The 12,855-nt window shown below is 40.8% G+C and overlaps 1 protein-coding gene across 4 annotated transcripts in view; it reads left to right on the forward strand.

Moving 5' to 3' along the window:
• LOC146304810 (gamma-aminobutyric acid receptor subunit beta-3-like) overlaps positions 1 to 12,855 on the forward strand; it is a 71,698-nt gene that overhangs the window by 36,376 nt on the left and 22,467 nt on the right. For all 4 annotated transcript variants that reach the window (XM_084713703.1, XM_084713704.1, XM_084713705.1 and 1 more), the window contains one exon: positions 9,792 to 10,012. In XM_084713703.1, coding sequence (XP_084569829.1) covers positions 9,792 to 10,012 — 221 coding nt within the window. The remainder of the gene's footprint in view (positions 1 to 9,791; positions 10,013 to 12,855) is intronic.

The raw sequence follows: 12,855 nt of genomic DNA on the forward strand, positions 1-12,855 counted from the left end.
ATTATGGAGAGGTGAAAAGATCTCTCTTTCTCCAAATGTTCCTGCTGCCGGGTTTGTTTTTTGGATTTTTTTTTTGTTTCAGAAAACACACAAGTGCAGCAGTAACACAAGCCCATAAAGTAGCTCCCCTTTGTGTTGCATTTCTCAGGTTTTTTCGATGTATGTACGCATCTAGATTTCTCTTTAATGACATCAGGATGACTTTATTAGATGTTAAAGGAACAGTTTGAATTATTTGAAGCAGGATTCTATGAGATATTTATCGACAGTCAGTGTATTACAGTGTATTATATCAGTTTAAGTTTAGCCATTTTACCTTCCCGTCAGACAGGCTTGATATCCAAATATCGCTCTGTCCAAAGCAACCAGACTCTACTGGCAAAATCACAAATGACACTCTTGGGGGTCCCAAACTGCATGGTGAGAGCTGTGGAGCTTGCTTGGTATGGAGATATTTGGCTTATATTACAGCAGTTTTGTGTCTGAAAGGCTGTCTGACAGAAAGGTAAAGCAGTGAAAGTATTCTAAATATAGCGTACACTTAAACTGACATTGATTTTTTTTAAGATGGACCTTTTTTAAATGGTTGACCCTGTCCACAGCAGTTCATCGCTTTTCCAGCAGTTTCAGCTTCTGTGCTGGTGCTCCTCTCTGCTCCACCTAACCCCACTTAAAATAATCCAGACTATCCCTTTAAGGTTGATTAAGTCTTAAAAACACAACCTGGTCTGACCCTGGGTGTGCCACAATGACTAAGGTACACATACAGTACACTCTCCTGCAGAGAATGAATCTTGGAATCAGACACTGCCGATGCACAAACTATGTCACCCTAATTATCTTATATAGGTCTTCCAGCTATGCAAAAAGAGCATATCTTTTCTCTGTGCTCTGTGCACTGAGTGTGGCTTAATATACCCCCATGTCTTTTATCCGGCATCCGGCTTCCTGCCTGATGGAATGTAATTGGCCTCAGGAGAGAGCGCGCTGTAGGATGAAGTGATGATCGCTAAGATTTAGAATAGACAGAGCGGGCACTTCCTGGTTTGCACTGAAAGGGCGCATGAATTGAGGGGGGAATGCCCGTTCTACCGGTTCTATCTCTACAGTCCCTCCATGATAATGCATACACCTTTAAGACAGTGAGTTTATTGGTCTGGGGAATCTAAAATTGACAGGCGCCGGCCTCATTTCCTTTCTCGGTGCCATTCAGGCAGCCGTTACGCTGTAGCAAATAAAAAGGGGCAGGTAAACTATGAACTGGATTTATGATGGGGTTATTGAAAAGGTCATCAGTCAACAGTCAGATTCTACTTACTGGAATGGATGCAGCAGATATATGAGCTTTCAAGAGGAGAGGAAAGACCCCTGCAGAGATAAAGTGGAAGAACACTACATGCCTGAGGAGGAGAAATCGAGCCTTGATGCTGATTATCATATGATCAGTGCTACATTTTTCTTTATTACATAGTCATTAGTAGAGAGATGACAGGAAATGTGGTTAGAGCAACGTTCAGGAGCATCATAGGCTTGCTATGCATCAGCAACCCTGGGGTCAGGACCCTGCAAAGGGATCGGACGATAAATCTGAAGGGTTATAGGATCATTAACAGGAAAAAAAAACTAAAGGAAAAAGCTTTTTTTCTAATCTTTGCTTCTTCTTCAGACATTGAAAAACTGTTCGGGTATAAAGGCATGCAACATGTGAGAGGGATCACAAGACAAAGTGTTTAGGAAACACTGGTTTAGAGGATACTTTAAACTTATTCCATGTTGAGAGACACTGTCAAGACTTGCCTTAAAGATCTGGGGTCTCATGCAAGAACATTTTTTTATCCTTATCCCAAATCTCACTTCTGCATTTCCACTCTCTTAACTGTAAAAAGTTACTGGAATTCGCTGCTTTCAGCCTGATAAAGACCACCTGTTTATGAGAAGGTGCAGCTTTGTGAAACTCTGTAATAAGCAGAACAAAACGCTCCTAATTTGCCATTTCTTGTTCAGCTGTTGGACATCTGACAACAAAAACGTAACAAACTTAGCAGTGTCAGACGTGGCTTTACGGGACCTGAAACAAGTAGAACTAATTGATATGGCTCTCGATGATGTGTCATCATAGCAGCACCGTATAAAGTGAAATAAAAGACGGTCGAAAATTTGATTTTCTCATACAGTAGGTGATGTTACACTGTGAGGTACAGTGGAAAGTGGTCACGCTGGCGCTGACCTGCACAGACCCTGAGGCAGCTGTCTGAGTGAGGGACTTTTCCCAACAACCGCTGCACTTTTCATTAGCTGCCGTGTCAAAATATGCCACTGAAATCCTAAAAACTCAGTAAAATGGCAAGCCATGAGGACGATGGCGAACAGAATGTCAAAGCTTCTAGGCATTGTAATTGTCAAGTGGTTGTGGTTTTTCAACCATGAAGAAAAGCACACTGGTCTGCTCATGAATCATCTCACAGCTCCGGACCACTAACTCAGAAATTTTGTACCTAGAAAAAAAATTGTGAAATTCACACATAGAGCTGTACTGAAGCTTAACAAACTTCAATCAGAGTTGAGGATAACTAGAGAAAATGTAGAAAACTGTACTTCCACCTGCTTTGTCCACAATTTTTGTTGTTTTATACACCCACGGCGTGCTTATTAAGCCCTACCAGCCCTTTTATGCCAGAGAAAAATGCTATACAAGTGTTTTACTCAATAAATCCCATTAATCACTCGATTCAAATTGAGGATTTGGTTCAAGGATTTTAATTTTTTTTTTCAGGGTATTGATGTTATAAAATATGACAGACATTCGGAGCCTCATTCAACAGCCTCAGTTTTGAATGTAAAAAAAATGACCTTCTGTGCTGCCCTGTTTGTACGTGCTATGTAAGCTAACAAATATGAGGTCACACAAGTTCGTCTGTTTCTTGTTTTATGCAGACATTACATCGTTTTGCCGTTTGAATCATCGCGCAATCATCTCCTGTTCTCTTCCTTTTGAGGCTCGGGTTAGATCACACCTCATCTTTGTCCGCCTCCTACACAAAAGATCTCCAAAAACCTGCTTCGCCCCTCGAGCTTTGCCTTCTGTAACCGCATCCGTTATTTAAGCACATGACACACTTTTGGGACTGCTGAATAAAAAAAAAAAGCATCCCACTGTACGCTCTCATTCATTTGCCCGGACCTGAAATGTAACAGCTGACCCAGAAATTGTTTGAATAATGTCCAAAAAAACAAGGTTACATTGAAGAATGCAACGATTTATACAAGATAAGAGATTTGCATGAGAAAGATTATTTGGAATTGAAACTAAATCTTCAGGGGAAAGGCTATGATACACAACAGTGCTCATAAAAAAGGACTGTGTACAGTTATATGAAGAGAGCCACTGTGATGAGAAAAATGGTATATCTGTACAATTACTGTTGCCCCCCTCCCCTCCTCCGTCCCTTGTTATGAGGCAATACATCATGAAAAATTAGACAGTGAGCAAATTATCCTATATATTGAAGGCCAGCTCTGTCATTTGGAGGAAAAAGCCCAATTCAATCACCTCGCCATGTTTGCTCTCAATAAGGGACAGTGCTATTTTTACCGTTCTATAGCAGCAGAAGGAGGGGGCTAGAATCTCGCTGAGGGATTCCCCCGCACTGCGGTGATATACCGCCTCAGGGCCATCCCGAGGGAGAGCTCCGAAATTACATTGAAGTGACTCAAATTGCTCAACTTGAACGAGGTTCATATGGAGTACACGGTGATTACATATCATATCATCTGTTTTTTTTTTCTTCTCTCCTTGCCCACAAAATGTGGAGGTTAGCCGCAGAAAACTTGAGCTGCAGACATTTATTTTTCATGTTGCGGTTGAGCGGAGCGGCTTTGATACGCTCTTACAAATTAGGGTTCAAACAGGGTTCTGCCTGGAGGGCTGAGGTTCTGCCCAGAGCCATGTCCTCCTGAAGAAAAGGTTCCTCAAAGGTTCTTTGTAAGGATGAAAAGGGTTTTTGAATCCTTAGTTGGAGCAAGTTCTTAAAATCCTTGAAATCCTCGATAAAGAATCAAAGTTCAGAAAGGGTTCTCGGTAGAACCCCTTGAGTGTGTTCTAGATAAAACAACTGGAATAGAAAAAGGGTTCTTGGTAGAACTTCCTTGGTGGGTTCTAGATAAAATCCTTGGAATATAAAAGGTTTTGCTGTAGCACCCTTAGAAGGTGGCTAGATTCTGGATAGAATCCTCAGAGAATCATTTGTTTGTGAAGAACCCTTTTTGGAAGAAAGACTTCTTCCGGGACTGCTGAGATCCTTGGAAAACTCTTTCAGCAAGGGTTCTTTGTACCATAATATAAAGGGTTCTCAGTAGAACCCCCTGAGTGAGTTTTAGATAAAAGTCATGGAAGTGTTCTCAGCAGAACTAGGTGGGTGGGTTCTAGATAAAAACCCTTGGATTATATATAGGGTTTTCTGTTTTGCATCTAAAACGAACCAAAAAGGGTTCTCCTACGGGAACAAGCCGAAGAACCCTTTGCGGTTAAAGTTAGCGCCTTTATTTGAGTGTCTGAGTCAGACGTAATGAAAATGATTCAGTTTATTAACACTGCTCGGTCCCTTTGTGCTGCACTGTGTGGTGATGAGCGAGCTGCGGCATATGCCGGGACACAGAACATATGCCATGTGACAAACAATGTTAGCAGGATATTTCCTAGATATCACGACATAGCAGTCAGTTTGCTAGCACTGCAGAGAGAGAGGGGGAGAAAGATTAAATTGAATATGGGTCAGTTCACAGCCAAAACTCTGCTTATCTGAATTCTCACACACCCTGAATGAAAGTGATTATCCAGTGGAGTTAATTGAATAATTGAGGCTTTGCTGGAAATCATTTCCACTGGTCACTGTCATTATCTCTGCTGAAAACATATGCTAATAACCAAACAGCAGCGTGTGTACTGGGAATTCGTGTGTTGCGGGAGATGGTAGGGTTGTCAATAATTCATAATCTATAGTCCTAGTTCATAGAAAATCTGAGCCCACCTCCCTAAAAGGAAAAAAAGAAAAAAGTTCCAGGGCAGGTGATGCAAAGGCGCTGCACTCGTCCTCATCTGAAATTCAATTTGATTGTCTCCATGAAAAATTGATGAGGATTCCTTGGCCTGCGTGTTTGTACAGGCTACATGGTTAATTTAAATCATTTATGTCTTACGAGGAGTGTGTGCGCGTGTGCACCGCGTAGCCACTCGCCGGGCTGCCCACCTGCTGATGCTCCGACAGGGAGATGGAAATGCATACCTAAAGCATGATACCACTCGGGGAGAGACGGCTGAGAGGAGGAGGAGGAGGAGGAGGGGGGGGGGGGAGTGATGCGATAAGGGTCAAAACAAGGCAGCGTAAAAGACATTAGTCATTTGACGGGATTGATGGAGGGTAAAGTTACAGTGGTAATGGAGGAGAAGTCTACAGTCCTCATTCTTACGGCAAATTTAATTTCCACCACATGCTGTGATCAATCCACATTGACCAGTTTAATGGGACTATGACTGATAATGCTTATAACCTTCATGTCACCAAATTCTGGCAACTGACAAGGATTTATTTTCTCATTTATTAAAGGAACACAAAAATGGTTAACTCCAACCAACCCGTTTGATGTTAGCAAAAAGAATCAAATTAACCTGCGTAGGAGGAAGGTATAGATTTATACGTTCTCAAATTGCGCATGAACCTGAGAGACGATGTATTCATCCACCAGAGCTGGATATCCTATGGAATCAGAGATAGAGAGAAACTAGTCCCTTTTATGTTGTGGCTTGATTAACCTGCTGGGGGACTCTGTGGCCGCTTCCTCCCACTCTGTTTATATTGTGTCACTTTCAAGGACCTGTTAAGTGCAGTTTACACCACAGACTACGCCAGCAGCTTAATTATATTTTGCCAACAGCCCCAGAAACAAACCGGTTTGTGTATAGTGATTAGTATGTCAAACCCCACTTCAAACAACACAAACTATCCCTTTAAAACTGGTTTATTACGTTTGAGACCACAGTCTGGATGGATATTTGATTCTGATTGGCTGCAGGGTGTCCATTAATTCCTGATAATGTACACCCGCTAAGTAGTTCCAGCGAAAATGTCCGTTCACCACTCTAAATCAATGCACTGGAGTAAGAAACCACAGCAGCAGGGACACAAAGCCTTTTTTTTTTTACCCTACAATATATAGCAACACTTTGTTTTAGCGCTAGCTGCAGACCTGGTGTATCAATAGCTAGCTAGATAGTCTTGTTGTTAATCAGACAGTCAAATTATATTTCAAAAAAGTTTCTATGAGCTGGGTAAAGGTGTTTAAGGTTTGTCCTATTTACTGGAGTAGGGAACAACATTTACACTGCATAAGAACCTTACTGGATGGAAATGATTGTTCCAGGTATTAGTCGAACCCAGGGAAAGTAATTCCTTATGAAAAATTTTAGATTTTGATCACAAAATGTGAAAATATAAACTAACGGCCTCCACATCTTCCATTAATTCCTGATAATGAACACCTCGTCAGGCATTATCCCTTACTTATATCATGGTCTGGGTGAATATGTGATTCTGATGGGCTGCAGGGTGTCCATTAACTCCTTCTGATGTGTGTACTCATCATTAATGGTTAAATGACCAGCTGGATATTATCATGTTATGTTGAGGAAAGAAACTGTCCGCCACACATACCTCTAGGGCTGCAACTAATTTTCACTATTGATGAATGCATTGATTTTGTTTTGCATCTATTACAGTTAAACAGTTTGACCAGAACCCATGCTGACATGTTGAAATTGCTCATTTTTTCCAATCAGCAGTCCAAAAATATAAAGATATTTAAGAGAAAATGGTATAAAAACAGAGAAAAGCAGCAAATCCTCACATTTTAGAAGCTGGAAGCTCAAAATGTTTAGTATGTTATTTGATAACTATATAATATTTTTAATATTAGTTTATTTCTTCCTACATAATTGATAATAACCAGAATGGCTCCATCGTTTGGGGCCATGGTTCCACCACTATACTGTACGTTTCTGGCTCAGTGCCAATGCGCTTTCCTTCTCATGCTGTGTGACCAATCTGGATCCTGTGCTGACTAAGATCTTCCCTGTTCACATCTCTGTGTGCTGCTCACCAAACCTGGAAAACACATTCATTGAGTCTGAAGTATTAACAGAAATAAAGGAGCGAAGAATTAACATGCAGTCAAGTGCCTGAAATTGCATTTCACTCTATTCTTTAGTTATCTCATGAAAATGCAAAAACCTCAAGTGTTTTCTGAGCATTAGTAACAGTGTTGAGATGAGTGCATGAGCAAGAAGACAAATAACTATTTCGGTTACGTAACAGACGTTTTTTTGGGGGAGCCGAGCTCATTGCAGAGGCTGTTTTAATCTTCAGTTTTGTTTGTGTTTGGCGTGAACCTGAAAACTGCAGCACCAACAGACATGTTTGCCGGTGCCAGTGCCAGCTTGGTGCGGGCTGGTTTCATTTCAACACCACAGCGGGCAGAGGGGAGATCATGGCATTGCCCCGAGAGAGAGGAAGAGAGGAAGGGAGAGGTGCAGACAGACTGAGATAAAAACAGAAATAGAGAAGAGAGACTGTTGGCTTGGGTAAGTGGATTATGTGATGTGGAAGGAGGGAGGGAGGGGCTCTGTCCTCTATCTCCACCGCCGCTTCTGCTCTGGTCAAACACTACTTGAATCAAAAACAAAAACACTTACTTGCTCACCATCCTTTTTAATTTAAAACTTACACAACCGTCCTGGAAATGTTTGATTTCACAGGACTAATTGTACCCTCATGGCTGGACTTTACGCACTCCTTGCCAATACTTACTGAGCTTAGGGGCCAGATGGCGAGAGTTTGTTACACAGAATGTCTGAATCTCACATGATCGTGTTCATGTTTGCAAACACTTAAGTGACTCAAGAAAAAAACCTATGATGAACTCGGTCGTGAAGCCCGTTTGTAAGATTAATTGTTCAACAAATGACTCATCTTACTTTCTGAGATGTAATTAATCATAGTTTCTTGTGTTTTCTGTTTCATATTATTATAAACCGTCTTACAGATTTGTTTGGATGGAATATTTGCACGTGAGGAGGCGAGCCCTGACATTAAAATGACTAAACTGTAGCGAATGACGCGGAAACAGCTTCTAGCTTGCTTATGTTCATACTGTTTGCAACCGAGGTGCTAATCTGCCATTTTCGGCCTGTTGGTTGCTATCTCGGAAGTTGTTGTCGTTTCCCGGGGACTCTGAAAACACAGTTAGTGGATGGCACAGTGCCATCTGACACAAGCGACCGATGGCAGGCAAACAGTCCATGCTAGAGACTCTGCGAGGCTGTACTGGTGCTAAGATCAGCATACTAGCATGCTGATTAGCAGTTAATATTTACCAGGTCCACCCTTCTGAGTGTAGCCCTTTAGCATGTTAATATTTGCTAATTAGGAGTGCACATAAAAGTACGGCTGAGGTTGATGACTGTCATTAGTTTTCCAGGACAGAACAATATTGGCATCCCTATAGCCGCTAGCAGGGCTAAAAATCAATGATAGATTTATTATTAATGAAAATAATCATTACTCGTGACCCGAGAACATGAGCAATATGTTTTACCAGCGGTCAGCTGTAACCAGACAACAACTGGTTATTGCAAACTATGTAATCTACAACTTTTGTACTGGTTACAGGTCACAGGCTCACTTTAAGTTGTTTGAACAACTTAAAATGAGCCTATGACTTTTAACTTTGCGGCTAATGCGGATAATATTACATGTTAAAACACAGTGCAACAGTAGCACTGGTGAAAAATAATAATAAAGTTTGCTAACATTAGCCACCATAAGCTACTGGTCAAACCAGACCAAGGCCGTAGCAACAAACCCTGTGAGGTAATTTAATTGAGCAAATCGGTCTTTTAATGCTTTCCAAAGTTACAGAGTCCTGTTTTTAACAACCAGCAAGACCAGCAACAGCTAAGATTGTGTTTACAGGAAGTGTTAAAAGAACTCCAAAGCTCTTATACAGTACACTGCAATGGAGCCTTTGAGATTAAGTCGTTTTGATTTTGATTGCTTGTGGGTAATGGGGAAATACCTATTAGACTAACAAATTAGGTTTGACCTCAGAGGATAGTGTTTAAAGTGTTACTTAAAGCACGTGTTTTCCATTTGAGTCCCCTATGGAGAGGAAATAACAAAACTGCATTGATAAACAGCTACTGCAATAAAGAGACAATAATTTATTTTGAAAGGAAAGAAAAACATGTAAATCTCAAGAGTGAGCCTATTTGAAGTAAATGAAAGCCAACATATGTTTAAAAAGCTTTTGGGTGCCATGACAGTTCAACTCTGAATCTTTGTGAATCACCGTGCCTCGACTGGGAATACACCACTGTTGATATTAAGTGAAATTTTCTATGAAATTTTCCAGTGCATGAGTCAGGCCGCCCACTCGCTTGTTGTACAGTGGCACATTACTTTATGGTTTACTGTATTCCAGAAGGAAGGGCAAAGGCACTTGAGATTTTGGCTGCAGCTTGTGAACCAGTTGGCCCACACTCATTTCAGCTTGTAGGATGCTGTGTCATGTCATATAAATATTAGGAGCACTGGGGAACGGGCACTGCAAACATTTAATGGCTGGTGATGTTTGCTTGTCTGCAGCAACGTGTTCAATGCAGCAAAACTTTCTGCATAACTTAAGCAATTAGAATAAAATATGTCACTTACTCTTATCTTTTTCCTCTGTTTGTATCACAGGACTACACGTTGACCATGTACTTCCAGCAGTACTGGAGGGATAAGCGTCTAGCCTACATAGGGATCCCCCTCAACTTGACCCTGGACAACAGGGTGGCCGACCAGCTCTGGGTCCCTGACACCTACTTCCTCAACGACAAGAAGTCCTTCGTCCACGGAGTCACCGTCAAGAACCGCATGATCCGCCTGCATCCGGATGGGACCGTCCTTTATGGCCTCAGGTGGGTTCTGCTTTGCGCTGCAAACAAACAAGTCTTTTGTCAATATGTTTGTTCAGTGGTGCTGCTGAGTAGGTGTTGTGTGCTGCATGTTTAGCTTGTTTATTTTCTTGCTATTTTTCACACCCAGAAATCTCAACTCTCTTTTTTGTTTTCATCAGGTTAGTTTATTGATCTTTTATTGTTCTTTCACTGTCAGGTATTAGGAGCATTCTTTGCACATGTATGCATGTATGATTATGCGTCTCAGTTACGGTTTTTACAGAAGTTTGTGACATGTGACCACCTCCCTGTTTACCATCAGATCTGTGTGTCGTAAAGAAAACAACTAAACCAACTGTTTGCAAGGCAGAAATCCCACACTTCTGGTTGGAAAGAGAAACACGCCTACTTTTTAAATATTATGAAAGAGTTGGATAACAACAGATTTTTGGATATGCACAAATATCACAGTGCAACCTTTTCAAGAGGGTGGTTGAATAAATGAAAGAGGGAGGCTGTGTTTGCACGGTCGAACGTTCACATTAAAACACAAGCAAAAAACGTAGCATGACGACGTTGAGAAAAGGTAGTAGTGGGATCATGGGATTTATGTTCTTGGACAAGGTAATATTAAAGTTTTGCTGACTTCCGTCTTCACTCTCTGACAAATCCGATGTATCCCACATTTTCCCAGAAGTTATAGCAACTAGTTAGCTAGCAGAAAACACCGCAAAATGCTTCAGTGGTTGTTGCAAACTTCTAAATTAATTGCAGGCTATTATGATAAACCAACTAAAAAGTTAGCTAGCTGCAGCCCTAGAAAGTCCTGAGAGATGGAGCGATATATTTGTTGGTTGGGGTCTTTTAATGGGATTTGTTCACAATAAGAGAGCTGCAGAGAACTCGGTTCTAGAAGAATACAGTATGTTGTGCTTCCCAGCACACTGCAGCACGTGAGTTTACAGTATTCATGTTGTTATGGTGGTGATTTGCAATTTCTGGGCCATGCAAATGAGCAATACTCCCCACAAGAGGCAACAAAGTGAATCTCAGGGTCAGAAACGTTCTCAGATGTTTCCCAGTGTCAAGTTAATTCTATGTGTTTAAAAGCCATATTACGGTTGCCCAAGCTGAGAACTTGGCAGTTCTCTGCTGCTGCTGCTGGCCGCCGAGCAGCCAGAGGATTATGCGTCATGCTCAAGGGCACCCCGGCATTTGATTTTTAAAGAGAGGGAGCGTGCAGTCAGAGATCACCCATGAAAGGAAGCCCGGACAGGTTAGGAGGTGCATTAATGCAATGTTAAGCTCACAGCTGTTGTTTGATATTTGTTTCATAAAGCCCTTGTTTTGAATTTCCATTGATCTTTTTCGACAGGCAGGTTCAGAAGAGTTAGTGTGACCTATGAATATGGATGCATGCTTTGAATTATTAGAGTGCAAAGCGGAAAGTGTGTGTTTGGGTTCGCATGCGTGCTTGCATGCTTGTGTTTGTATCTGTCAGTGTTCATACTTTACAGTCATACAGCCATGCTTGATTATGCAAGTGGAGTTCATAGCACTTAGCCTTGTGGGCTACTTATAGACCTCTCTATGCTTTCAAGAGATCAAAGGCAGAGGGAGATGTGTGACGTGGTGTTTGTGATATGAGCTGTTACATAAATGTATGTCAGGTAAGGCTGAGTAACATGCTGAATACAGATTCCTATCATGGCACTACAACATACACACTGTATTTTTATGTCTGTTGTTTATTAGGGCTGCAGCTAATGATTATTTTTTCAATAGCTTAATCATTGAACCTATAACGCGGCCGAAAATAATGATACACGTCCATTATAAGTTGATTTTTATTTCACAACAGAAATATATACGCTATGCCAAAACTAGGGCTGGGCAATATATCAATATCAATATCAATGTCAGTATCAAGACCAGATATTGTTTTTCAGTTTGGATATTGTTGGATGAGGCTGCATTACAGTAAAATTATGCATTTTTTGAACTTACTATAATGTTCTAGCTGTTTATTACTATTGCATTACTGTTATATAATAATTCTTTTACTATTACCATTATTTGCCTTTACCCACTTCATCATTGTCAAATTATCATTCCTTCATGCTACACACTCTACACAGATAATTAATTAAATTCAGATGATAAAATAGGATCAAATATGAATAAAATCAGATAAAGTAAAGCAATATATATAGTTTTTTACAAATATTCACATTTGAAGAGAAATTAAGGCATCATCTAAATTGTTACCGATTAATTTAACTAACAGATTAATCAACAAGTTTGCAACATGTACAGTTTTTAGTGTATCTTGGTGACACTTGAAATGGAAAAGTGAAGTGGAAGAGGGGCTTCAAAGTTTGTTCATATGTTGGAGATCCAAGCTACATGTAAACTGCTGTCTATATCTTGCAGACCAATGTTGTGTTCTTGTCATTTTAGCCGTATAATGACATCACCTAATGGGTTTCCACAGCTTCATCTGAGTCTTAACTGAATGAAGACATCCAGTGGCTAACTGCCAAGCAGCCGGCTTTTAATCAGGGCAGACTTAGCCTAAATCATTCTGAATTTGCATTTCACTTTGCTGCTTATTTTAACTGTCTGATTATCAGCCGTTTGAGCTCATACATCTGATAAACAAAGGGATACCTCCTCATGACCCAGTTGAGGATGAGCAGGCACTAAATACTGCCAAAATGCGTTGCCTCGGTATGATTTTTATTTGCACAAATTTTCACTTACTCACTGGATGGAGGGTAGCCAGGTTTTATTGAAGGGGACATGAACTGATTTATTTAAATACAAGAGTGAGGACTGCCTGCCTGTCTGTGATCTATAGAATA

This window comes from Lutjanus erythropterus, chromosome 24 (genome assembly GCF_056507025.1).
Source record: "Lutjanus erythropterus isolate fLutEry1 chromosome 24, fLutEry1.hap2, whole genome shotgun sequence".
Taxonomy (NCBI): domain Eukaryota; kingdom Metazoa; phylum Chordata; class Actinopteri; order Lutjaniformes; family Lutjanidae; genus Lutjanus; species Lutjanus erythropterus.